The sequence below is a fragment of the Oncorhynchus mykiss genome, chromosome 27 (assembly GCF_013265735.2).
Source record: "Oncorhynchus mykiss isolate Arlee chromosome 27, USDA_OmykA_1.1, whole genome shotgun sequence".
Classification (NCBI taxonomy): domain Eukaryota; kingdom Metazoa; phylum Chordata; class Actinopteri; order Salmoniformes; family Salmonidae; genus Oncorhynchus; species Oncorhynchus mykiss.
The window spans coordinates 12,764,674-12,792,232 of NC_048591.1; the positions used below are offsets into that span (position 1 = coordinate 12,764,674).

General features: G+C 41.7%; 1 protein-coding gene and 1 long non-coding RNA gene across 3 annotated transcripts; one reads left to right on the top strand and one right to left on the bottom strand.

Annotated features, from left to right (window-relative positions):
* Nucleotides 1–7,515: 7,515 nt before the first annotated feature.
* Nucleotides 7,516–12,935, bottom strand: LOC110507573 (homeobox protein otx5-like). 2 transcript variants are annotated; one of them, XM_036965370.1, is made up of 4 exons: nt 12,662–12,935; nt 12,081–12,561; nt 10,566–10,717; nt 7,516–10,400 (listed from the first exon to the last, which is right to left on the bottom strand). In XM_036965370.1, exons 2-4 carry the CDS (start codon nt 12,175–12,177, stop codon nt 9,771–9,773), a joined length of 879 nt encoding a protein of 292 aa, XP_036821265.1. In that variant the 5' UTR covers nt 12,178–12,561; nt 12,662–12,935; the 3' UTR covers nt 7,516–9,770. The 2 variants fall into 2 exon arrangements, with proteins under 2 accessions (XP_036821265.1, XP_021443316.1); XM_021587641.2 differs by having other exon boundaries at nt 12,081–12,935.
* Nucleotides 12,936–17,582: 4,647 nt separating this feature from the next.
* LOC118944739 lies at nt 17,583–26,442 on the top strand. The gene is made up of 2 exons (XR_005040044.1): nt 17,583–17,931; nt 26,110–26,442. It is a non-coding gene; the product is annotated as an uncharacterized LOC118944739 (long non-coding RNA).
* The last annotated feature ends 1,117 nt before the right edge of the window (nt 26,443–27,559 follow it).

Sequence of the window (27,559 nt, forward strand, 5' to 3'; positions counted from 1 at the left end):
GCACATGGATATGGAGAAGAAAGGCTGGAGAGACAGTGACACCATAGAGAAGAGAGAAAGAGATAGGAGGAGGAAGAGAGAGAGAGAGACTGTAATCCTGTCTAATTCACTTAGTGAAGCGCTGAAGGGGCAAGACACTAAGAGGATTGGGACATTCTCTAAATTAGATCAGTAAAAATAACTAAGTGCAAGGAGAGGTGAGAACGAGTGTGGACATGTGGGCACATGGACACAGGACAGGGGAACAGGACAGGACAGAACAGGGGGACATGGAAAGACATGGGAACAGGACGGGAGAGGGGGACTAAGGATGATAATGGACATCTTTACTGACAGACATCAGAGAATGTTGACCTAGTGCTCCTGTATGAGACGTCTCTCCAAGTCAGAGAAGGAACCAGAATCCCCTATTTAGTTCTACTTCAATTTAACCCTAATTCTAAGGCTGACCTACCCCATTTCCCTCTCTCCTCCAACCCTGACTACGCCCGAATCAGACTTCTCTCATAAACAAATCTAATCCTGACAATAATCTCAGTCCAAGACATGGACAATAATCTTGGATCCAAACACTGACTATTACTCTCGATAATAACTAGGTGTTAAACTTTAAGCCCCAGTATTGACTTAGTAAAATGATATAACATGATTGTCAGTCAAGTGTTGATCCAGTGATAGGCCTAACCATAATACTGATCATATTACGACACTAAATTCCACTGAGAATACTGTATTTACCCTTAAAACGAATGATGGAGTGAGTCATTCCTGTTCCGATTCTATTTGACATAAAATCATGACAATAATAATAACAGAACATTTTCATAAAAACAAGAATAACAATAACTTTATTTGTATAGCACTACTTAATACAAGTAACAAAGTGCTTCACGTCATAAAACAAAAGTACTAACAAAGAAACAAAAACGAAGAGGAAGGAGAAATGAAAAAAAGAAGATGGCTAATTAAAATCGCACCGTACATTGAAATCAAACGTTAAATGCATCTTTATAAAAATGTATCTACACAGTGTCAAAAGAGGATGGAATGAACAGTATTCTCAGTGATAATGATAGAATATGATTACATTCATACTGTAGTTCTATTACTACTAAGATGTTGTCAGCCTTGTCATATCAAACAACCCATTTCAGAATTAGACACCATTTAAAGATTCAAATGGACATCCATAACGTTGTTTGGTTGATTGAAGAGAAGTACAGTAAATAGCATATAGAGCTCGACGGGGATAGACATAAGCTATTTGTTAAGGGTGGTAATATTTAGATGCACGTTTACAACCAATCGCATATTAGGAATAGGCTTTATGTCATAGAGAATACAGGCTTTTGGGGACTGTATTGATCACAGATGGTATTTAAAACAAAGGCAGCCACATTTTCTCCATCTTCTCTATCTACAAAATAAACTTTCACTCTCAGCTTCTGTCTTCTTCCTCTTAAGTCTTATTTTGGACTTTATTTTTATTTATTTGTTATTTCCATGATTTTTATTTCTACTTTGCACATTCTTCCACTGCAAATCTACCATTCCAGTGTTTTACTTGCTATATTGTATTTACTTCGCCACCATGGCCTTTTCTTTTGCCTTTACCTCCCTTATCTCACCTCATTTGCTCACATTGTATATAGACTCTTATTTTCTACTGTATTATTGACTGTATGTTTGTTTTACTCCATGTGTAACTCTGTGTTGTTGTATGTCTCGACCTGCTTTGCTTTATCTTGGCCAGGTCACAGTTGTAAATGAGAACTTGTTCTCAACTTGCCTACCTGGTTAAATAAAGGTGAAATCATTTTTTGTATATATTTTTTTTATAAAACAACTATTAAAACTTCACTTTCATGAGATGAACAAATTCAATGTTTTTTTCTCCTTTCCGTAAATTAATTCTGCACTCATAGAATTGGAATTGACTTTTAATCGGCTTGATTCACAAACAAAACATGTGGTATCCAGTATCCTTTGATTGTCTCCTTTCTGTTCACATAACCTCTCAGTTGTCTCACCCAACAATACACCATCTTCTAGTTCCATCCAACCTATCCCAGAGAGCAGTCTAGAACACAGCCTAGAACCCAGTCTTGAACCAAGAGAACCCAAGCATGCATTCTCACAAACAATGATACCCCCACCCAACACTTACGTGACGCCAATTCATCTCTGTGAAACTAGGCTTCTGACAGAACAGAGCATAATTGGGAAATGCTATTTTAATTTCCCTTCGCTCCCACACACACCTTCTAGCTCCGTCCAACCTATCCCAGAGAGCAGTCTAGAACCCAGAGCCAGAGAACCCAAGCGTCCTACATGCCATCATGTTCTCACAAACAATGGTCCACCCTAAGTAAACTCTTACGTGACGCCAATTCATCTCTGTGAAGCTATGCTTCGGAAAGAATAGAATTGGGAAATGTGATTTCTTTTTCATTTAGTTTTATTCCTCACAAACCACCCACCCCCCTCGTGCAGAATGTCGGGGGGGGGGGGGGGGGGGGGGTTGTTGGGTTGTTGGGATTAGGAATCGATTACGAAGAAATTGGACTGTAGGGCTGGCTACGTCTCGCAGGGGCGCTGGCCTGGCCGCAGGATGATTACAGTATTTACAGAACATCCCGGTGGCCAGCTTGTTTGCCAGGGATTAGAGGCAAAGAAATGAATCATATTTTTAAGTCCTAAGTGTATCTGTGTCTCCCGCTCTGTCCCACTCTGTCTCTGTGCTTTACTAGTCCATATGCTGCTCCCAGGGATTACCATGGGGGAGGTTCTGGTCCTCTCGTCTGTTTCCTCCATCGCTCTACTCCTCTTTCTCATCTCTTATCCATCTCCTTACTTTTCATCTCTCTTTCCTCTCCTGCCTCGTTTCTCATTTCTCATATCTCTTTATCCCTCTCTCTATTCCTCCCTCTCCTATTTTTCTTTATCATCTCTCTGCTCCCTGACTATAGACGAGTAAATTAATAGAGGGGCAGTGTGTACCCTAGCGGTTAAGAGTGTTGGGCCAGTAACCAAAAGGTCACTGGTTCGAATCCCCAAGCTGCTCCCGTGGAAAATAGGATGGCAATTAACTCTCAACAACAACAACTGCTCCGGTGATGTCGACGACGGCAGCCCCACGCACCTCTCTGATTCAGAGGATGCATTCAGTTGTGCAACTGACTAGATATCTCCTTCCCTAATCTGCACTATCTTTGGGGTATCCTTACCATCTTACCATCTATGTCAGGGGTTCCCACATTCTTTTCACTCAGGCCCCCCTTCCAGCATTGGGTAACATCCCACACCCTCCTCCTATGTGCATGCGTCATCTCTATTTCTATGGGAACAAGCACTGTTCATGACACAAACTGTTCACACCCCTCTTGTCGGTGGAGAAGAACATTTGACATGTTTAAAGTTTATTTCCTGCAATTCTACACATTTTGTCATGGAGTGTAGTGAGAATGTTGCCTTTTTAAAACATATTTTCTGCTATTCTACACATATTGCCATGGCTAATGTGTGTTCATGTGACAGTTGAGTGACTCAAACATTACAACAAAATCTATTTGGCTAAAAAGCCTAGCTAAAAAAAATGTTAGCTGACACGGTGTAGTTGATCTGGATATTACTTACAGGTTATAAATAGCTCTAAGATCTGCGATGACTGACATGACAAGAGGAAAACTGATGGTGCACAACCCAATTTAGAAATGGCACCTTGTGGATTCTATAATTACAACTTTCAAGAGTGAACTGAAGGCTGACTGAGTTCCTTAAAAAATATGATTACATATATATATATATATATATATATATACAGTACCAGTTTGGACACACCTACTCATTCAAGGGTTTTTCTTAATTTTTTACTATTTTCTAATAGTGAAGACATCAAAACTATGAAATAACACATGGAATCATGTTGTAACCAAAAAAGTGTTAAACAAATCCAAATATATTTTATATTTGAGATTTTTCAAAGTAGCCACCCTTTGCCTTGATGGCAGCTTTGTACACTCTTGACATTCTGGCCTTAGCAAGTCTCTTCTTGGTGTCCTTTAGTAGTGGTTTCTTTGCAGCAATTCGACCAAGGGCTGATTCACGCAGTCTCCATTGAACAGTTGATGTTGAGATGTGTCTCTTACTTGAATGCTGTGAATCATTTATTTGGGCTGCAATCTGAGGTGTAGATAACTCTAAGGAATTTATCTTCTACAGCAGAGGGAACTCTGGGTCTTCCTTTCCTGTGGCGGTCCTCAAGAGAGCCAGTTTCATCATAGCACTTGATGGTTTTTGTGACTGCACTTGAAGAAACCTTCAAAGTTCTTGAAAATTTCCGGATTGACTGAACTTCATCTCTTAAAGTAATGATGGACTGTCGTTTCTCTTTGCTTATTTGAGCTGTTCTTGCCACAGTAATGAACATGGTCTTTTACCAGATAGGGCTATCTTCTGTTTATCACCCCTATCTTGTCACAACACAACTGAATGGCTCAAATGCATTAAGAAGGGGAAAAATCCACAAATGAACTTTTAACGAGGCACACCTGTTAATTGAAATGCATTCCAGGTGACTACCTCATGAAGCTGGATGAGAGAATGACAAGCATGTGCAAAGCTGTCATCAAGGCAAAGGGTGGCTATTTGTATATATAATCTATGTAACTCTGTGGACATCGTGTTGAAATGCGAAGATCTACTGAGCAAGAATATTATTCACCAAGGAGATTTTCATCTGAACAGAGACGCTGTGCTATTACAGTCCTAAAACAAACTTTGACCCAAATATGTCAATGGGCTCATATTCAGAAATAGTCTTGAGTAAGAGAGCTGATTGATGATTGGTTTGGTCTTTTAGATAACAATGAATAAGGTTATATGGACAGGAAGGACCCTGATCCTAGATCAGCACTCCTACTCTGAGATGCTTTGTGAATACGGTCCCAGATATTTGTTTAACCTGCATTGGTCTTTTTACAACCTATTGTCCAGTGCACTTTTCATAACACAGGTCTAGCTGACCTTACTGACAAAACACATGGACATATATGTCAGCCATCCAAATCCCCACCTCTCTCATGTCTCTGCTTTGGGAGGTTCAACAATTGCCCCCCACAATCTTAGGCCTACTTCTAATTTGTTTCTACTCTGTTCTTTCTCCTCTCAACATCTCCCCTCTCAACCTTTTGCATGGATTAGAGTAGTGTCCCTGGACGTCACATTTCTATCCCACTCTGTGTATGTACGACAGATACTTTACCTCCTGCTCTCTTTGCAGGGATACAACAGGATAACACATGTAAGAGTGGGAAAGTGATCTAGAAGAGGCCTGCAATCTTAATAGTTGCTTCATTCTTATTGGTTGGATGATTAACTTCTTATGGCTGCAGGGGCAGTATTGAGTAGCTTGGATGAAAGGTGCCCAGAGTAAACGGCCTGCTCCTCAGTCTCAATTGCTAATATATGCATGTATTAGTAGTATTGGATAGAAAACACTTTGAAGTTTCTAAAACTGTTTGAATGATGTCTGTGAGTATAACAGAACTCATGGCAGGCAAAAACCTGAGAAGAAATCCAAACAGGAAGTGAGAAATCTGAGGTTGGTTGATTTTCAACCCAGGCCCTATTGAATTCACAGTGAGATATGAATGAAGTTGCACTTCTTAGGGCTTCCACTAGATGTCAACCGTCTTTAGAAACTTGAATGAGGCTTCTACTGTGTTGTGGGACTGAATACAGTGCCTTGCGAAAGTATTCGGCACCCTTGAACTTTGCGACCTTTTGCCACATTTCAGGCTTCAAACATAAAGATATAAAACTGTATTTTTTTGTGAAGAATCAACAACAAGTGGGACACAATCATGAAGTGGAACGACATTTATTGGATATTTCAAACTTTTTTAACAAATCAAAAACTGAAAAATTGGGCGTGCAAAATTATTCAGCCCCCTTAAGTTAAGACTTTGTAGCGCCACCTTTTGCTGCGATTACAGCTGTAAGTCGCTTGGGGTATGTCTCTATCAGTTTTGCACATCGAGAGACTGACATTTTTTCCCATTCCTCCTTGCAAAACAGCTCGAGCTCAGTGAGGTTGGATGGAGAGCATTTGTGAACAGCAGTTTTCAGTTCTTTCCACAGATTCTCGATTGGATTCAGGTCTGGACTTTGACTTGGCCATTCTATTCTATTGCACACTGCTCTCTGAGCTTTTAACGGACCTCTGAGACTATCACAGTGCAGGTGCATTTATACGGAGACTTGATTACACACAGGTGGATTGTATTTATCATCATTAGTCATTTAGGTCAACATTGGATCATTCAGAGGTCCTCACTGAACTTCTGGAGAGAGTTTGCTGCACTGAAAGTAAAGGGGCTGAACAAAGTTTTTGATTTGTTAAAAAAGTTTGAAATATCCAATAAATGTCGTTCCACTTCATAATTGTGTCCCACTTGTTGTTGATTCTTCACAAAAAAATACAGTTTTATATCTTTATGTTTGAAGCCTGAAATGTGGCAAAAGGTCGCAAAGTTCAAGGGGGCCGAATACTTTCGCAAGGCACTGTAAGAGCTGAATGAGTCAGGTTACTGGCAGAGAGTCATTTCCTGGTCATGCGCATTCCACATGATATCGACCTGCGTTCCATTGCTCCTCTACACACGAAGGAATTCTCCGGTTGGAACTTTATTGAAGATTTGTGATAAAAACATCCTAATGATTGATTCTATACTTAGTTTGAAATGTTTCTTCGACCTGTAATATAACTTTTTGAACTTTTTGTCCGAAGTAATGCTCGACCTGCACGAGCGTTTGGATATGTATAACTAACGCGCTAACAAAAGTAGCTACTTGGACATAAATAACGGACATTATTGAACAAATCGAGCATTTATTGTGGAACTAGGATTCCTGGGAGCGCATTCTGATGAAGATCATCAAAGGTAAGGGAATATTTATAATGTGATTTCCTGTGTCTGTTGACTCCAACATGGCGGCTAATTTTATTATTTTTCTGAGCGCATTATATCAGCGTCACGTTTCGTTTGTGCACTTTATTGTTTTTGTTCTTTGAGTTTTTCTCTTCCTAATTAAAAGGATGGAAACATACCACGCTGCATCTTGGTCCACTCCTTATAATGATTGTGACAGTGCAATGTGGTTGGCATGCTGCTGTTCATTGCACACTGATAGGATTGTGTTCTTACTTTGTTTGGGCACATTTTTATACGCGTGGTTATTATGTGAGCATTTATGTACCCGTTTTAAAAGAGGAACGTTGCATATTTTATTTGTGTGTCAACAGAGTGAATTCCTTTTTTCAGCATGTGAACTGGATCCAATCAGTGTGTAGGGATAATCTTTGATTCCACTGGAGTCTTTGATTAAAATGTTATTTTCTTAGACAATGAAGTTATGCTACCCCTAGTAGTAGAACTGTATCCATCTGTCTTTTAGCCTGTTGTGAAGCTCAATGTATTGGAATATGACCATAAAACACAAAGACCCCACAGACTTTCTTCAGTTGTTTAATGTCTTAAAACTAAATATCTGTCCCATGTAGAGTTGGGGAAACACACAAGAGATATGTCTGATATACTAAAGAGGGTGAGTCATTCGTATCAGGACACAAAAAAAAGCATATATTAGAATGCAAATATTGAAAGTATACAATCAAGAACTATACACAGTATTATATCCTATCACCACTAACTGTATTGGAAAGAGCCCTGAGTTTGAAAAACGCTGTTCAGAAAAGACGAGACCAGAAAACTGAAATTAAAAAAATATATATTGCTAGTCTTGTAGAAATTAGGAGTGAAGTTGCGTGGTGTGTCTGTGTAACACATTGTTGGTGCCAGACATGATTGCATTTTCAAGTAAAGTTTAATATTTACAAAAAGAACAAAATAAACAGAATAATAGCAATATTCATAAGAGTTGTGGAATTAATAATAATTATAATTATATTAATAATGATAATATTAACGTCAAACAAATTACCACAATTGTACTTCAAAGGACGCACAAATTTAAAGAAACATAATATGTTATAGTCTAATACAAAAAAAGATGAAACGATACATCAACACAAAATGGTACCCCTCGCTCCTTTACAGGTAACAACTGAGAGAAGCTCCGTGCTTTCTGTGCAAGGGTAGCGCAGTCATGGCCAGACCCTTCCCTTTCTACTGTTGAGTCTTCTCTCCTGCAAATATCTCATTGTAACGGTATATTCGGCAACAGGGTTTGTTAAGTCATTAAGGGAAAATGTTGTATTTAAGTGACGTAATCATCATAGTCGTCCACCCTCCCCCAACAAACACAGAGTTGGATAGAAACGCAAAGGCTACACATTGGTCATCCTTGCAGATCCCAGAATGCCTTGTGCCCAGATGTGATTCATTCCATGATGGGTGCTTAAAGACAAGAGGTCTGTTACTAACCCTATAGCCCTAACCCTGCCCTTCTTTCTTACCCCCCTTCACTCTAACACACTGTCTGCCGAGGGTCCCATCCCTTCAAAGCTACTGGGGGAAAAGGATACAACAATAGCCTATGGTCTCTACTTGACAGTACCAAAGGTTATCCTTGCTTTACCCATCCCGTCTTGCTTATTGAGAAACACATGCACGTCTGTGTGTCTGTCTGTGTGTCTGCCTGTGTGTCTGTTTGGCTCCAGGATCTCTGTTCACCAAATATGAAAAGCAGCTTCATAACAAAAATAAACCATAAAACAAATGACAGAGGGAAAAAGAAAACAACGTTGTCCCCATTGGAGTCAATCTCCACCTATGGCTGGAACTCCCTCTGTTTGTTCAATATCAAATTCAAGGCAGAGTCATTTTCTTCATTACAATGGACACAACTTTCAATTGTTCTGAAGTAATGACAAAAATAACCACTGGATCAAATTTGGTCAAAAGTCAAGGCCAGCCCACCCATCTTGGGGATTGAATTCCACTTTTCCTTTCTAGTTTTCAGTTACCATTAAGCACAACAAGACCACTAAAGGAGTGACAGATCTTGTTCAGAAATCAACTTGGGGTTGACTATCAGCTACCTGAACGATGGGATCCATTGCAACCAATATTTGAATCTTCTTTTTTCTATTTTCTTCTCTTTTTAAATCAATTGTTCATTCTCTCCATCAAATTGATACCCCATTCATCCTTCAAGTTGCAATATCTATTCATTTGGTCCACAAAACCCTGATTATGGAATACAAGAATGGACCTGTGTCAATGATGCAGTTTTTTTCTAAATGTAATCATCAAATTATAAATGTATTTCATTTCATTCTACAGGTATTGCTTTCAATCGTGTGGTATGTAGTCCTTTTTAATAAAATCGGTTTTCAATTTTAGTATCTCAATTATCTTTTTACATGTTGATTTGTTTGTCATCAATTCTATATGACTATCTTTATTACTTTAATGTCCCATTGATTGTGCATTCTCACATTGATAATGCTGTATTGATTGGATATGATATATTTGACAATATTGATTGGATATAATAGATTGACTGGATTGATTGAATATAATAGATTTGATGTGATCAGTGGTTTCTTGTCACCTTCCCAACAATCACAAAGTCCAACATCAATGCTTCCACATTGCTTTCCATAACACAAGAAATAATGACATATTACTCAGTCAATGAGTTCATGGACTGAAATTATTAGTTGACCATCTATGTGTCCAAGTCTTTAACACTGAATGGAATGGGAGCTTCTCCTGGCTGGTCCCTTCCTTACCTCCTCCCCCCTACAAGACCTGGAACTTCCAGGAGTTCTGGTCTTTGTAGTCCAGGCAGTCAGCTGCGTTGAAGTTGAGTTTCCAGGAGGCAGCTTGGTCCTTGTAGTCCAGGCAGTCGACGGCCCCGAAGCCCAGCGAGGCGGCTGTGTAGCCCTGTGAGGACAAAGAGGGGGACTGGCTTAGGTGCCCACCCATAGAGGTGATGGGGCTGAGGGCGCCCCCTGTGGCGGAGAGCTGTGAGTGCATGGGGGACAGGTAGGAGCTGCAGTCCAGGCCAGTGAAGTAAGAGGATGAGCCAGCGTAGCTCTGGGTGTAGGCCGGGGCCTGGGTGTAGGTCATGGGGTAGGCAGAGGAGCGCTGCATGCAGGGCGTGGTGGAGGCTGACAGGGGGTCTGGCAGCGGGGAGATGGAGGCAGGGCTCCAAATGGACACGGTCGCGTTGGCACTGCTGGAGCTGGGGGTGATGGCGGTGCCGAGGGGAAGGGGTGCTGGACTGTAGGACCCGTTGGTGTTAGCACTGGCCTCAGAGTTGGCCTCCCGGGCTGGAGAGGCCTTCTTCTTAGGTGGACGAGGTTTAGACTGGCCCGTGCTCTGCTGTGCCTGCTGGCGGCATTTAGCACGACGGTTCTTGAACCATACCTGTGGAGGAGCACGTGGTGAGTTCTCAGACAACTCAGCTCCCATTCTGGCCAAACAATCACTGACGTTTTGTAAATTGACAATTGAACCACTTTCATTTTTGCAAGATCATTTAAACAATTCTAGTGGGCATTTATGCATGAGAGTATATAGCATGTTTATTACCTGTACACGAGACTCTGGTAGGTTGATCTTAAGGGCCACTTCTTCTCTCATGAAGATGTCGGGGTAGCGGGTCTTAGAAAACAGTGCCTCCAGGATGTCCAACTGCGCGCGCGTAAACGTGGTCCTTTCCCGACGCTGCTTTCTGGGGATGTCTAAAATACACACACACACACACACACACACACACACATACACACACACACACACACACACACACACACACACACACACACACATTATTTTTCCTATATTTCGTTTCATCATATATTTGTTTTTGTGAGCCTTTCCCCCTTGACTATTGCTTTCAAATGGAACACGAGAAAAAGAGACAGGAACAAATTAACTGTAAATCACTTGTTTGGTGTTTGGTCAAATTGCCAAGTTAAATAATAGTCTAAATTAAATAAGTCTAATTTACTATTTAATTCGTGTATATTCGTGTAATATAATTGTACTAGTAAGTAGTTACACTGAGGCATAAATTATGTTCTCTACGAAAATATATAATGTATATTCAGGGGTGCTTTGTTTCCAATGTTATAGAAAATAAATATATGGCTCTGGCCTTCACATGTAATATCATGGATAATTCAGCCAGAAGTCGTTTCGTTTGTTACATCATTAGATAAACAACAATACAGTTCAAAATCTAGTTGTTTTAAAATTGGTCAAAAATGTATCGTTCCCTTTATGTAAAAAAAATGTATCGTTCCCTTTATGTAAAAAAAATGTATCGTTCCCTTTATGTAAAAAAAAATGTGTTCTTTAATGTTCGAGTGTTTTATTAACTTTAATTAGAATATTTAACATTATCCATTGATTCAATTGTTCGAGTGTTTTATTAACTTTAATTAGAATATTTAACATTATCCATTGATTCAGATATACATTGTGGCTTTATAAAACATAAACAAATACTAAATAAAATACATCTGATAAAGGGAACGAAATGTATCTTGATAAAAACATGTATCTTTTCACAGGAAGTTAGGTCTTAGTGAATTAGACTGGTGATCATAACGCATGGCCCTGGATCAAACATTGAACAAAAAAACACACATTTTCATACAAATAGTTGTTAGGCCTACCACTTACACATCAAGTAAATAGGTCATCTCATTTTAAAGCTATCATTTTACTCCTAGGCCCTTCAAACAAGTTACTATGGACGTTCCCCATATCTTTAAAAAGATAAACAAACATGCAGTTTTTTTGTATGTGAGCAAAAGGCATTTCCATTTGAAACAACGATGACCGTCGAAATTTGGCATCAGCTAAGAATAAAATATGGAGATATATTATGCACAATTCGCTGTCATAAGTCTAACAATAAGAACGAAAACAACATAATGGGGGTTCGTTGTGCACCGATCCCTTTACGCACTCGTTGCGCATGGATAGGTTAGCAGTACCGCTTAGAATTCCGGCTGGATTCTGCCCGTTTTTCCATCATATAAAGTGCAATTGTTGAGACAAACATTTCTAAAACATGAAAAAGTTGAAAATATGACTTACTTGGGTATCCGACGGCAGAATGTAGTAGATCCATGCCCGGGCCAGACAGAGTTAACCCGTTCACGGCGTAATGAGGCTGCTTAATGTAGGACATCATGCCTGTGCCGGCTTTAAAACGCTCCCTCACCCTCTCTCTCTCTTACACTCAGGCCGGGGGCCGGGTCTTCTGCTATTCTCCAGGGGGTGTCTCTCTCTCTCTCTCTCTCTTTCCTCTCTCTCTCTCTCTCTCTCTCTCTCTCTCTCTCTATATGTCCCTCCCTCTCTCTCTTTCTCTCAGTCACTTGTTTTTCTTTATATCTTTCGATCGGATTTCTGTTTTGTTTTCCTATTTTGTTGCTGACCCTGTCGCAGTATGTTGCCAACTTTTGAGGCTACAGTAGCACCTGTGCCCGCCGGTAGAGTGAAGGTGCAGGGCGCCGGTAGAGTGCAGGTGCAGGGCGCCGGTACTCCTTGTCTGCTGCCTTCACACCTATTGATCAAACTGTTTCAAGGCACAGCTGTTCAATTGGTATTGTGGTGCCGGTGTATTTTTTCAATTTCACTTACAAAGTAACCTGAAAGCAATAATTAAACACACTAACCAATGGTATGATCACAGTTTTAAGTGTGATAAACCTTTCAATCCACGTGCGCTTTCGAAGTGCTCATCGGCGTCAAGAAGTGACTGTATGCTTCCTTATTCTTCCCTTGTCAGATCTAGTGTTCCCTCGACTGAGCTCGAGCCTGTTGAAGTCTGTTGAAGCAAAGAGGATCAAGTCGTGCCTCCGGTGAGTGGCGATAAGCTTGGGTGAGAACGCGGAACTGAGCGAACCAAGAAAGAAGTTGGCTAATTAGAGTGAAGTTCTTGCGCGGAGTAGACTCTGACCCCTCCCTCTCTCTTGTCTCTATCTCTCTCTCTCTCCCTGTCCTGACACACACAGGCTTTGCACTTTGTTGGATTTGATTGTCTTTCTTTTCTCCGCACACCATGCACATTCATCCAGTGATATAAAACAACAGTTTGATATGTGTAGGCTCAAGAACAACAGGTGGACACAAATCATATTGAACACTGGCGAGACAAACTGATTTACTGTTATTTTTCGAATCTCCTTAAAAGAGGAAACATTGGTATAACAATTTTTTATAAAAACGTACAGTAACTGCATAGCTTACCAATCCACTTAACCAAAACAAATATAATGTTACACTCATTCATGACAGTTAAATTGTACAATTAAATAGATGTGCAACTCATAATTTCTGAGTAGCCAATACGTTTTGTGTGTTATGAGAGTCCGTTTTGAATTGTTAAAGACAAAAGGACAAGCTAGCAACTCTGTTCAAGTCATTTTCCTGGAGGCGAAGAGGACCTTTAGGAGTTGAACAGCAGTGCTGCACTGTCAGGGAAAGCTTGATAGCCATCAAAGAGTACATCTGTATCGAATCTCTTGTCTTGTTTGGAGAGAGCAGATTTAATACATTTTACACCGCTTTTAAAATACAGAAATAATTGGGCGATGTAGTCTGAGTGAGGAAGTTCAAGGGATAGAAGGGAATGGGGGTGGGGTGGGTGTACAAGCAGGATTAAAATTACACAAAGGCCGCGTTGTTCTCTACTAAAACCCCTACTGATCCCCAACATACTCCTTCTTTTATATTCATCTTTCTGTAGTAATAATAATAACAATAATACTAGTTAGAATTATGATAATAATAATAATAATAATAATAAAGGTATGATGTTATTTCTTATAATATTATAATTAACAGGGATAACAGTGCATCTTATTATTGTCTATCAACATAGTAACATGGTAACAACTGTATGGTCATGATTGTGCGTTAAAGCTATTTTTTTATAGTCTCTTGGGGCATTTCATCCCAAATAAGTGGATGAGTTATTACAGACAAACTTTGCAGAAGTCTATTTAAATTGAACTCGTTCGCCCATGCCCCTCTGCGCTTTTAATTATACATATATGGTTTGATAGATAGTATCGTCTGTTATGGTGTAAAACAATGTTAAAGCGCAATGCCACGTGTTGTTTAGTTGGGACTGAGAACATTGCGTTGCTGTAGGTTACAATGTCCAGTGTTTTTATTCGTTGCAGAAATCTACCCAGGAGATCCAAATGGCCTGTCGAAAGTTTTGCCGGTGCATTTCTTTAAATGCGACGAGTTGTTGTCCATCCTGCGATTGTTGGCCTGTGCCTCATCCTATCCCTATGGCCAGACAATTTCACAGTGTCCAAAGCCGATTCTCTGCTCTTGTTAATTGAATCGGATTTCTTATAGTTTAAAATCCACACAGACCCATGTACTGCCGAAACTGTATAAGGGGTTTATCTGAATCTGTAAAGCCACGGCGGAGATATAAAGAGAGAGAGACTATACCCGCATGTTGAACATTTTAAATCTCAAATAAACGTCTTTACCTGCGGCATCTGCCGGTGCGCACAGCGTGAGTATGTGTGTTGTTTTAACCGTCCAATTTTGGAATATTTGTTTCAAGAGGCCACATCACCTGCTCAACTAGGCTATCAGGTATGGTTTTGGTCTTTTCATTTTTAAATAGATAAGATCGAAAGCTGGCGATCGAAATAGCCTATTATTTGTAAATATGACAAGAAGCGCAACAGTCGATGGTTCAAGACTTCAACACTACGTGTGAGTACTTACTGAGAAGCAAAACCAAGAGCGCGTGTCAGAGTAGGCCTACACGCGCACTTAGACATGCACAGGTTCGTTTGCCTGTCTAGTTCTCGCTCTCTTGCAATTCCTTCAGTACAATTTTAGTAGGCCTATATGCTTTTATGCGTTGGGAGAAACAATTAACACTCACAAAACCTTTTAAAATATAGAATTTCACATAAATGATGTACGTTTTTCCACGCATTTCCTGATTGTATATTCTTTAACCATGATCAAACCATTAGCCTATCCAAAGACAACCAAATGAAATCCATAAAATTATTACTTTTGTTTAGGTATATTTACATGCCCAACATTGAAAATTGCAAACTTTAACAACATATTCATATACACAGAACGCTAAGCCTCCTTTTTTCAGATTTTTTTTTTTTTTTTGGTTTATGGTTTTGTTGCATAAAATGCTAAATTTACCCAATTGATTTATCGAATTTATTCGATAAAACGGAAAGACACACTCTCGTTAATGGTGTTTGTGTTTGACCTACACTAGCCTATTTCTTCATTCTTTTTTGTACTAAAATTGTGTTTAAAACGGAGGACATTCTAAATACCAAACAAATATAGCCTACAAATTGTGCATGACGAACCACTGCATTTTGAGACATTTGGTAGTAGCCTATCATTATTATATTTCTAGTCTTCCAGAAAATTGTAAACCGGTAACAATTTAATTTCTGAAAGTATTGCTGTTAAATAACTTATTATTGCTGTTGTTCTTTTGTGCTGTTAATAACAACCATACTAATTGTTGTGGGTGGATGTTTAAATAGGTGTTTGTGCTGGGAAGTGCAATTACTATTACTATGGATGCACTAGGACCCAGGGCGGACACAAATTCAGGACACAACCACCACATAAGAGGCTTACCATATCTAATCTACACACACACACACACACACACACACACACACACACACACACACACACACACACACACACACACACACACACACACACACACACACACACACACACACACACACACACACACACACACACACACACACACCACTTAGAAACATCATATTTTTTAAATGGGCACGCAATTGGTCTCAGAGGCATACAAAACAACTGCAGTATTTTGATTTAATGTTCATCGTCTCCAAACTATTTTATTCCCCATTTGACCCCGACTTCTCTCCAGCTTTGTCAGAAGACTGCAGCCATATGTTGCATGATTGCTCTTGTCCAATTTCATTACCAAAGATGCACGCTCTTTCACTGTACAATTTGTCCAAAACATGCACTCTGTTTGCTGTCTGATTACAAAGACAAGGGGTAAAATGCAAACACGTTACTTACCAAAACAATACACATTACAGTAAACAATGTCTAAATGTGCAACAAAAAAATGATTTGCACCAGACCCATAGTAATGCACCAGACCCGTAGTAATGCATCAGACACGTAGTAATGCACCAGACCCGTAGTAATGCACCAGACCCGTAGTAATGCACCAGACCCGTAGTAATGCACCAGACCCGTAATAATGCACCAGACCCGTAGTAATGCATCAGACACGTAGTAATGCACCAGACCCGTAGTAATGCACCAGACCCGTAGTAATGCACCAGACCCGTAGTAATGCACCAGACCCGTAGTAATGCACCAGACACGTAGTAATGCACCAGACCCGTAGTAATGCACCAGACACGTAGTAATGCACCAGACACATAGTAATGCACCAGACACGTAGTAATGCACCAGACCCGTAGTAATGCACCAGACATGTAGTAATGCACCAGACACGTAGTAATGCACCAGACACGTAGTAATGCACCAGACACGTAGTAATGCACCAGACACGTAGTAATGCACCAGACACGTAGTAATGCACCAGACACGTAGTAATGCACCAGACCCATAGTAATGCACCAGACATGTAGTAATGCACCAGACACGTAGTAATGCACCAGAAACATAGTAATGCACCAGACACGTAGTAATGCACCAGACCCATAGTAATGCACCAGACCCATAGTAATGCACCAGACATGTAGTAATGCACCAGACACGTAGTAATGCACCAGACACGTAGTAATGCACCAGACACATAGTAATGCACCAGACACATAGTAATGCACCAGACCCGTAGTAATGCACCAGACCCGTAGTAATGCACCAGACACGTAGTAATGCACCAGACCCGTAGTAATGCACCAGACACGTAGTAATGGCACCAGACACGTAGTAATCAGCCTATACGTGTATTGATGTATTTACTGGGGTCAAACATTAGTTTGTGGAACCAGTCTCCCCTCTTGGTGTCTTCTGTTGTAAAACAAGCAGAGGCCTGTGGATATTCAGGGACGCACTGAAAAAACTGTCATGAATGTAAGGATGTGATTTATTAGTGGGGGATATTCATGTCTATTTAACATCAAGGCCATGTTAAGACAATGCAACCTTGGTTGGTTGCATACACAATTTGAGTGTACTCATGGGAGTGTGTGATACCTTGGATGGACAGGGCCTATGGTCATGGCTGACAGTGCTATGGCTCTCAGGGAATGTATGTATGTATGTATGTGTGTGTGTGTGTGTGTGTCTGTGTGTGTGTCTGTGTTTGTGAGAGAGAGAGAGAGAGGGAGATTGTGTAAGCACAGAAAATAGGAGATTACCCACTGATCACCAGTTTAAGAGGTCACCGATATAGAGCGTTGGTGATGGGTTGCATCAAGCATGGGCCAAAAAAGACAAACCAAAACACAACAACCCCCTCCTCCAAAACCCCTGAAACCCCACCAGTGTTACTGTGCAGCTGCTAGGGCCCTGACTTCATGGAATTTGTTCGATACACACAGTGGGACACCAACACGCTCACACACGCACAGAGTTCAGCCGATTTATCATAATATGCTTTATCTGAAAAGTAAGTATCTTACCTCGGGATAAAGGGAGGATAGTGTGGCTTGTAGTCAGATTGGCAGAGGAAGGGAGAGGATGGAGGGAGCGAGTCGGCTGGTCCAAAGGGAGGACATGAAGGACCTGTTTGGAACAGATTATGACTGATAAGATACAGGGACCCATACGCCGACACAATGGGGAAGTGTTGTATCCAGGAACCTAGGTCTCTACGGCACTGGGAGATATGATTGACAGATGGACCTGGAAGGACCACCATCATACATAGATGAAGGGATGGATGGATGAACAGGTAACCACCGAGGAGGAGGGTAGGGTGTTTGGACCCCACTGGGGGCCTTTTCTATAGTTGGAAGGAAAAATAATGGTGGGATTCCTGATGAAGGAGTGTAGAGAACGAGAGGAAGTAGAGAGAGAGAGGAAGGGAGGGACATAGTGGGAGGGGCATGGGGTAGGACCTGTCCACAGAGACATTATAAGGGGCATAGCTAAAGGCTTTTTACAGGTGTGTGTTTTGGCCAACAAAGTCGGTTTGAGTGGGTTGAACCCTTTTGCTGTGCTATGTTTTACATTTGGATTCAAATAGGTTTCTGTATGTGTCTTGCGTGATTGTTTTTTTGTATGTGATTGTCCTTATGTGTAAATCTTGAAAGCACTGGCATTTCCATTGAATTGTAAAGGGTTAATTGTGAAGGGTTAACATCCATGTCAGTGGTTGTCATGGTATCAAGGTCAGGCTGTGTTAAGACTTAAATTAAACCGATGTAGGGATTATGCTGTGTAACTAAGCCAGGCAGTGACAGTAGTGGGTTTTTGTGCACAGATACACTTGACTGTACGATACATTAGGAACTCATTCCTAATATTGAGTTGCACCCTTTTTGCCCTCAGAACAGCATCAGTTTGTCAGGGAATGGACTCTACAAGGTGTCGAAATCGTTCCACAGGGCCCATGTTAGACTCTGATGCTTCCCACAGTTGTGTCAAGTTGTCTGGATGTCCTTTGGGTGGTGGACCATTCTAGATACACAATGGAAACTGTTGAGAGTGAAAAACCCAGCAGTGTTGAATCTTTTGTCTTTCTCATTCACCTGAATGGCACATACACGATCCATGTCTCAATTGTCTCCAGGCTTAATTAAAAAATCTTTCTTTAACCTGTTTCCTCCCCTTCATCTACACTGATTGAAGTGGATTTAACAGGTGACATCAATAAGGGATCATAGCGTTCACCTGGATTCACCTGGTCAGTCTGTATCATGGAAAGAGCAGGTGTTCTTAATATTTTGTACACTCAGTATTTATCGTAACTTTAAATTTACATTAGTAGTTCCTGCTTTATCTTGCATACATTGTTTTATGTTTGTTATATGTAAATTAGATGCTAATGGAAACCCAAGAGAATGGGAGCATGGCACTTTCCATTATGAACCTGTATTAAAGGAGCAATGTGGGATTCAAACAACAAAACAAAAATGGATGTATTCAGTCTGGGTACATTTGTTAGGATAGGGTTCCTACCACAGTATATGCGCATGTGGCAGGTTAAATATTTACAAATGTAGTACACCATGTATAGGGTTTCTTATAGGACGGCTGGGGTATGGTATATAAAGTATAAATAGCCTAGACCCAGACACCTTTGAATTACTATCTTGATAAACTATTGCTTCTTTATGAAAATATTGTGCCTTCTCATTATACAGTACAGGTCTGGTGCTGCTCATCAATATATTTACTATTCTAAATCTGGCCTTTGGTTTTGCTTCTAATCAGTCCTGCAAAACTCTGAGAACTTCTGATATGCTGTATATCAATACGACACATGCTGGGAAAAAGATAATGAAATAATGCTTTCAAAGTTTTCATGTTTGCATACATTCATGGCTAAAATATGTTCTCTTTATATTTTTTGCAAGGGTTTTGTTGTTGATTGTATTATCCATATTCCTGGCTTATTAAAGTTAGTATTGTAGAGATATTGGACATTGAAGGAGACACACTGAATGCAATATGTCATACAGCCAGGATTTGTGGCTCAGTCAATGTCTATTGAATCTCAGTGTGTGTGCAACAATACTCACAGTCTGGGTGCTGTCTTAATCAATGACACTACTCTGTGAAACACACACACACACTCACGGCGTGTGCTGCTGACTGCGTCTGACGGCGTGCGGGGAGATTCCTAATCCTGTGCAGACGGCAGCAGGTGGGGTCTGGGACTCGGTGTGTCAGCAGGGCAGGCATCAGTTTAACTGTGCTAATGGCCGGCGTTTAGAGTAGACACCCTGTCTTGCCCTGGACCACACTGTCCTGTCTGGGGATTACATAGGTTAACACCTGATGTGCTGCTTATTGCTTCAACGTACACCGGGCCTTCACTCCGGCATATAGTCCCTGTTTCAAATGAGCTTTTCAATTATCTTTTGATAAAATCCACTACATTTCAACCAATGCTGCTATGTCACATAGCATAGGTGTACTTATTAGTATCAATACTTTTATCATATATGCATAATCTGTCAAATTACTTTGTGACATCCCCCTTGAATTTCTAATAATTTGCACCAGTTTTTTTTTCCCATTTCAAGAAATAAGAGCTGCAAAGTTGACCAAGTCTGTCTCCCATTTCATTCCTCCTTGGAGTAGGGGACAATATGTATTTGTATTTGTACTGTACATCTATTTAGAGAGGGCATTATGTGGTGAACAGGGCTAGAGTTAATAACATACTGTATCTGCAGTAAGACAGGCATCATATAAGAGAAGCATGACATAAAGTGTGTGAAGATGGCTGGGGGGTGGTCCAGAGGGGTGCCATGCCCCCGGTCCTTAAATTGGAGAATTTTGCATTTTTCAAACACCTGAAACAGCTTTTTTTTCCTGCAATCTAGAGCCATAATCATGATTTTTAATTAGCTATCTGTATCCTCCTGACTCGTGGTAATTTTTTTAAAGAAACAAACTATGGGGGCCTCCCGGGTGGCGCAGTGGACGCTGTGCCACCAGAGACTCTGGGTTCAAGCCCAGGCTCTGTCGCAGCCGGCCGCGACTGGGAGGTCCATGGGGTGACGCACAATTGGCCTAGCATCGTCTGGGTTAGGGAGGGTTTGGCCAGTAGGGATATCCTTGTCTCATCACGCACTAGCGACTCCTGTGGCGGTTGGTTTGTGTTTCTGAGGACGCATGGCTTTCAACCTTCGTCTCTCCGGAGCCCGTATGAGTTGAGTTGTAGTGATGAGACAAGATAGTAACTACTAACAATTGGATACCATGAAATTTGGGAGAAAAAAGGGGGTAAAATAAAAATAAAAAACGAACAATGCTTCTCTGCTAAAATCTGGGTAAAATATTCAGTACATTTAGTTATTGCTTGCTTTTCTAAGTTCTACCAACCTTGCCAGCTAAGCTAGTTAGACAAGCTAGCGAGTATTTATTGCCTGAAATGGCTTCTTGGTAGCTTGTTATGAGGTTGGGAGATTGGGAACCTATCGGGGCTAGCTAAACCCACCTTGATAAAAATTGCTAGGTGGCTAGCTAGCAGTATTACAGAGAAATATTAACTAAAATAAAGCAAAAAATATATATGTGCACTACCGGTCAAACGTTTTAGAACACCTACTCATTCAAGGGTTTTTGTTTATTTGTACTATTTTCTACATTGTAGAATAATAGTGAAGACATCAACACTATGAAATAACACATATGTTATCATGTAGTAACCAAAAAAGTGTTAAACAAATCAAAATATATTTTATATTTGAGATTCTTCAAATAGCCACCCTGCCTTGATGACACCCTTTGCCTTGGCATACTCTCAACCAGCTTCACCTAAAATATATTTAGATTTATTTACCACTTCTTTGATTACTACATGACTCCATATGTGTTATTTCATAGTTTTAATGGCTTCACTATTATTCTACGATGTAGAAAATACACATATCAGCTTTATTGTTTGTGCTGGGGCACATTGGCAGTGTATGTGTGTGTGGGGGTGTGCTGTGTGGGGGTTGAGTGGGGTAAGGGGGGTGTACAGTGGCTTGGGGACCCTCCCCGGCCCATATGGCAGCAGACAGCAGTAGTAATCAAGGAAGTGGAGCAACAGGCCTGAGCCCTTATAATCCCTAGCCACACTCTGACACGTGCCATGCTGACGCATACACCACCTGGCACACAAACACACTTGGACGCATGCACACACACACACACACACATGCACGCACGCAAACATGCACATCATGTACACACATAAATACAGTGCTTTCAGAAAGTATTCAGACCCCTTGACCTTTTCCACATTTTGTTACGTTCCAGCTTTATTCTAAAATGTATTCAATAATTTTTCCCCTCATCAATCTACACACAATGCCCCATAATGACAAAGCAAAAAATATATATATCACATTTACATAAGAATTCATATCCTTTACTCAGTACTTTGTTGAAGCACCTTTGGCAGCGATTACAGCCTCGTCTTCTTGGGTATGATGCTACAAGCTTGGCACATCTGTATTTGGGAAGATTCTCACATTATTCTCTGCAGATCCACTCAAGCTCTGGCAGGTTGGATGGGGAGTGTCGCTGCACGGCTATTTTCAGGTCTCTCCAGAGATGTTCGATCAGGTTCAAGTCCGGGCTCTGGCGGGGCCACTCAAGGACATTCAGAGACTTGTACCGAAGCCACTCCTGCGTTGTCTTGGCTGGTGAACCTTTGCCCCAGTCAGAGGTCCTGAGCACTCTGGAGTAGGTTTTCATCAAGGATCTCTCTGTACTTTGCTCCGTTCACCTTTTCCTGGTCTCCCAGTCCCTGCCGCTGAAAAACATCCCCACAGCATGATGATGCCACCACCATGCTTCACCATAGGAATGGTGCCAGGTTTCCTCCAGACGTGACGCTTGGCATTCAGGCCAAAGAGTTCAATCTTGCTTTCATCAGACCAGAGAATCTTGTTTCTCATGGTCTGAGAGTCATTGGGTGCCTTTTGGCAAACTCCAAGTGGGCTGTCATGTGCCTTTTACTGAGGAGTGGCTTCCGTCTGGCCACTCTACCATAAAGGCCTGATTGGTGGAGTGTTGCAGAGATGGTTGACCTTCTAGAAGGTTCTCCTATCTCCACAGAGGAACTCTGGAGCTCTGTCAGAGTGACCATCGGGTTTTTGGTCACCTCCCTGACCAAGGCCCGTCTTCCCCGATTGCTTAGTTTGGCCGGGCGGCCAGCTCTTGGAAGAGTCTTGGTGGTTCCAAACTTCTTCCATTTAAGAATGATGGAGACCACTGTATTCTTGAGGATCTTCAATGCTGCAGACATTTTTTTGATACCCTTCCCCAGATCTGTGCCTCGACCCAATTATTTTTCTCTGAGCTCTACAGACAATTCCTTCAACCTCATGTCCAATCAATTGAATTTACGACAGGTGGACTCCAATCAAGTTGTAGAAACATCTCAAGGATGATCAATGGAAGCAGGATGCACCTGAGCTCAATTTCGAGTCTCATAGCACAGGGTCTGAATACTTATATAAATAAGGTATTTCTGTTTTTATTTTATTTTTAATACATGTCTAAAAACCTGTTTTCACTTTGTCATTATGGGGTATTGTGTGTTGATTGCTGAGTTTTTTTTTTATTTAATCCATTTTAGAATAAAGCTGTAACGTAACAAAATGTGGAAAAAGTCAAGGGGTCTGAGTACTTTACCAAGGCACTGTACGTAAACATACAGATGCACACAAAGAAGAGAAGAGCATACAAAACATCTAAAAACACATAGTCACAAAATACTATTTTCCTGCATTGTAGTAGACACTCTAATCCAGAGTGATTTACAGGAGCAATTAGGGTTAAGTGCCTTGGCCAAGGAAACGTCAAGAGTTTTCCCCCCTTAATGAGCTCAGGGATTCAAACCAGCAACCTTTCCTTTGCTGGCCCAACACTCTAAGCTGCTAGGCTACCTGTCATCCTTCAATGACACAACACTCGTGTTGTTTTCCAACTGCATACTACAAGGCTTGCCTTACCTACACAGGTCCTAGAGTACACACTGTCACAACAAGCACAACAAGCACAATAAACATTGGCACACACATTACTGCTTGTTTATTGGTAGCAAAAGCATCAGCTACTCTTTCTAGGGTCCACAAAAAACACAAAACATGACAAGTAACAGAACAATGGTTCGCTGATAGACAAGGAGAGTCACACAAATTTCAAATACAATGGTATACAAACAACACAACTAAAAAAATGATGCACGAACCCAGGGAGTCATGCATGCGCCTTGTGAAACGCTGTCACTCACACTTATAGACAGACGTGCAGGAACTTCCACAGCATAGCTGTCTCACTGTATATTGTAAATACACATATCTACCCTCATTTAGCGCATAAATCAAATTATTATTAATAAATCACATTATTATAGGGCCACATTTGCGCATAGGCATACATTTACATAACTTTAACACACATTTTCAATTTACCACAAAAGCACCTTGTTAACCCACCAAACCTGACATTGCACACACGTGGACACACACTCAGACAGACACACACAAACCCCTTTGCGGTGACGCACAAGGACACACTCTCACAATGGTCCTCTTATTGTTAATTGGCTGTTTAATCCTGTGGAATGTCTCTAATTAGTACACTCTGGCGGGTGAGGATCTGACTCAATCTGCTGCGTTACAATAGACTGGCTGTAATGGGGATCTCAGACCACACTCTCTCAAGCACACGGTCAAACAAACTCCCATGCCCCAACACACACACACACACACACACACACGTATCAGAATCTGTAGACTGTGACAGTCACACACTGTCGCCTCATCACATGCAAAGTCATTGATACTCATGATTTTATTCTCCAATCCGGTTTCCACGACGAGGTCAGTTTGGGGTGTCAGTGACAATAATAATATGCATTTATATTGAAGAGCAAATAGAGCATCTAGGACTCAGTTGATTCCTCGGCATTTGAAGAAAAATCTAATACATATGATAAATGACAAACAGATCATCATTAGCTACAGTACACCATTCAATAGAACACACACTCTCTATGTCTCAGTCCCTCAGTCCCTCAGACGCCATTATCTGGCAACAAGTCATGTTATTGGATGTGTTGCTAACTGTTGGCAAACAGGACTGTAAACCTTGAGCTCACTTTACTGAATCTCCATGGTAGACCTAAGCCCAGCCCGGTAATAGAGTCACAGGTTGTCTTTGTCGTCACTAGACTAGGCCTCAGTGCATGAGCAATGAACCCGTTACTGTTTGCTAGATTGTGCTGTGTACTCCGCAGCGTCCTTTATAGCTATCCCACTAAGGTCATGCGTTGCTGCGCTTGCAATGGGGTGCGAACAAAAAAACAACTCTATAATATGGCTGGGTTCCATTCAGCCTGGCTCTGATAAAACATTTCCTGATGAGGATAACAGCACCACCAAAGAAGATCAAGCGAAAGATGCCTTCCAGGGCCAAGTCTGTTCACTGGTTAAAGTGCAAGACTGTGGGCATGCTGGAAGCAGACACAGTCAGCACTGGGCCTAGTGATAGATGTCATGCTGAGTAGAACGTGTGTAAGTCTGAACAGTGACAGAGAGGTGGCTGTACCAGGAGCTGAAGGACCAGAACAAGAGTGAGGTGAAATATAGATACACAGGTTAAATGATGCAGATGAGTAGTAGAGAGGAATATTGAGAGGAAGGAATGAGACAGAAATGAAGGGAGAAGAGGGCAGACAAGGGGGGGGGGGGGTTTGGACATGTCGGGTGGTGGTGGGGGGGTTGAAGGAAGACCGGGGAGGGCAGCATCACTGCTGACACACTGCTGCGGTCCAAATCCCAGCTTAGCGTGTCTAAAACAGGCCCGGGAAATAAGGCTGCGAGGCCCCTAATGCTGAGACCGCTGTCACCCCCAATCACTCACACATTGTTAATCCCCACGCCGTGACCCAACACAGACACACACACAGCCACCCGCCCACAGCCACCACACACCAACACCGGGCGGCCCATTGGCCTTGGCTCCAGGCGGGTGGCCGGTCCCAGCACTGGGTGACACGAGCTGCAGGGTCAACCTTCTGTGCCGGGGGGGTGGGGGGGGGGGGGGGGGGGGGGGGGGGGGGGGGTACAAGAGCCAGCTGGGTAGAGTTGGGGTGAGTTTCAGTAGTGTTTAACATAGTAGTGATGCTATACGATGGTTTAGGAGAATGTATGATGCACAGAGAGAGGGAGTGAAGGCGTTTAAAGAGACCAGGATGCACATAATTAAATAAACATTTTCTCCCACAACACAGATATTCTGGTTCTATTGTCCTTGTCACATCGCATGATAAGCATTTGTTTTCTTGTTTATTCTGCAGGAACTATGTAAACAATAGATCTTCTGTGCTCTGAGGATGCATTTGAGAGTCAGACATCGTCATTTTGCTGATGTCGGTCTCTTTTGTGTCTCCCTGTAGGTCCGGTCACTGTGTCTACCAACTCTGCACCCCTGAATAGTCCAGAGAGCCACAAGCCCTCGCAGTGAACCAAGGTGCTCCAGTGAATACGGAGAGAGGGCCTGGATGGGAGGGCTGCAGGGGTTTCTCATGGTCTCACTTAGAAGGAAATGTTACTTAGAATGAATTGTCAAAGCTTCTTTCAGTAGTGTTGATCCTAATTGAACTGTCTGCAAACAAGCAAACAGATTCCGATTTAAGTGGATAACACCATTTGGATTTATCGACATGAAGCTGAAACCCAGCGATACTCAGGTTACGTTTCATATATTGTACTGAACAAAAATATAAACGCAACATGCAACAATTTCAACAATTTTTTACTGAGTTACAGTTCATATAATGAAATCAGTCAATTTAAATAAATACAGTCGGGAATACAGATACCTTTAAAAAAAAAAAAAAAGTATGGGCGTGGATCAGAAAACCAGTCAGTATCTGGTGTGACCACCATTTGGCTCATGCAGTGCGACACATCTCCTTCGTATAGGCAGTGGAACACGCTGTCGTACACGTCAATCCAGAGCATCCCAAACATTCTCAGTGGGTGACATGTCTGGTGAGTATACAAGCCATGGAAAAACTGGGATATTATCAGCAGACAGGAATTGTCTCCAGATCCTTGTGACGTGGGGCCGTGCATTATCATGCTGAAACATGAGGGGATGGCGGCGGATGAATGGCACGACAATGGGCCTCAGGATCTCGTCACGCTATCTCTGTGCATTCAGGTTGCCATCAATAAAATGCAATTGTGTTCGTTGTCCATAGCTTATGCCTGCCCATACCATAACCCCATCGCCACCATGGGGCACTCTGTTCACAATGTTGACATCAGCAAACCGCTCGCCCACACACAACGCCATACAAGCTGTCTGCCATCTGTCCGGTACAATTGAAACCGGGATTAATTAGTGAAGAGCACACTTCTCCAGAGTGTCAGTTGCCATCGAAGGTGAGCATTTCCCCACTGAAGTCTATTACAACGCCGCACTGCAGTCACGTTAAGACCCTGGTGAGGATGATGAGCACGCAGATAAGCTTCCCTGAGATGGTTTCTGACGGTTTGTGCAGAAATGATTTGGTTGTGCAAACCCACAGTTTCATCAGCTGTCCGGGTGGCTGGTCTCAGATAATCCTGCAGGTGAAAGGGGATACCTAGTCAGTTGTACAACTGAATGCATTCAACTGAAATGTGTCTTCCGTATTTAACCCAACCCCTCTGAATCAGAGAGGTGCGGGGGCTGCCTTAATTGACATCCAAGTCTTCAGCGCCCTGGGAACAGTGGGTTAAGTGCCATGCTCAGGGGCAGAACAACATATTTTTACCTTGTCAGCTCTGGGAATTGATCCATCAACCTTTAACTGCTAGGCTACCTGCCGAAGAAGCCAGATGTGGAGGTCCTGGGCT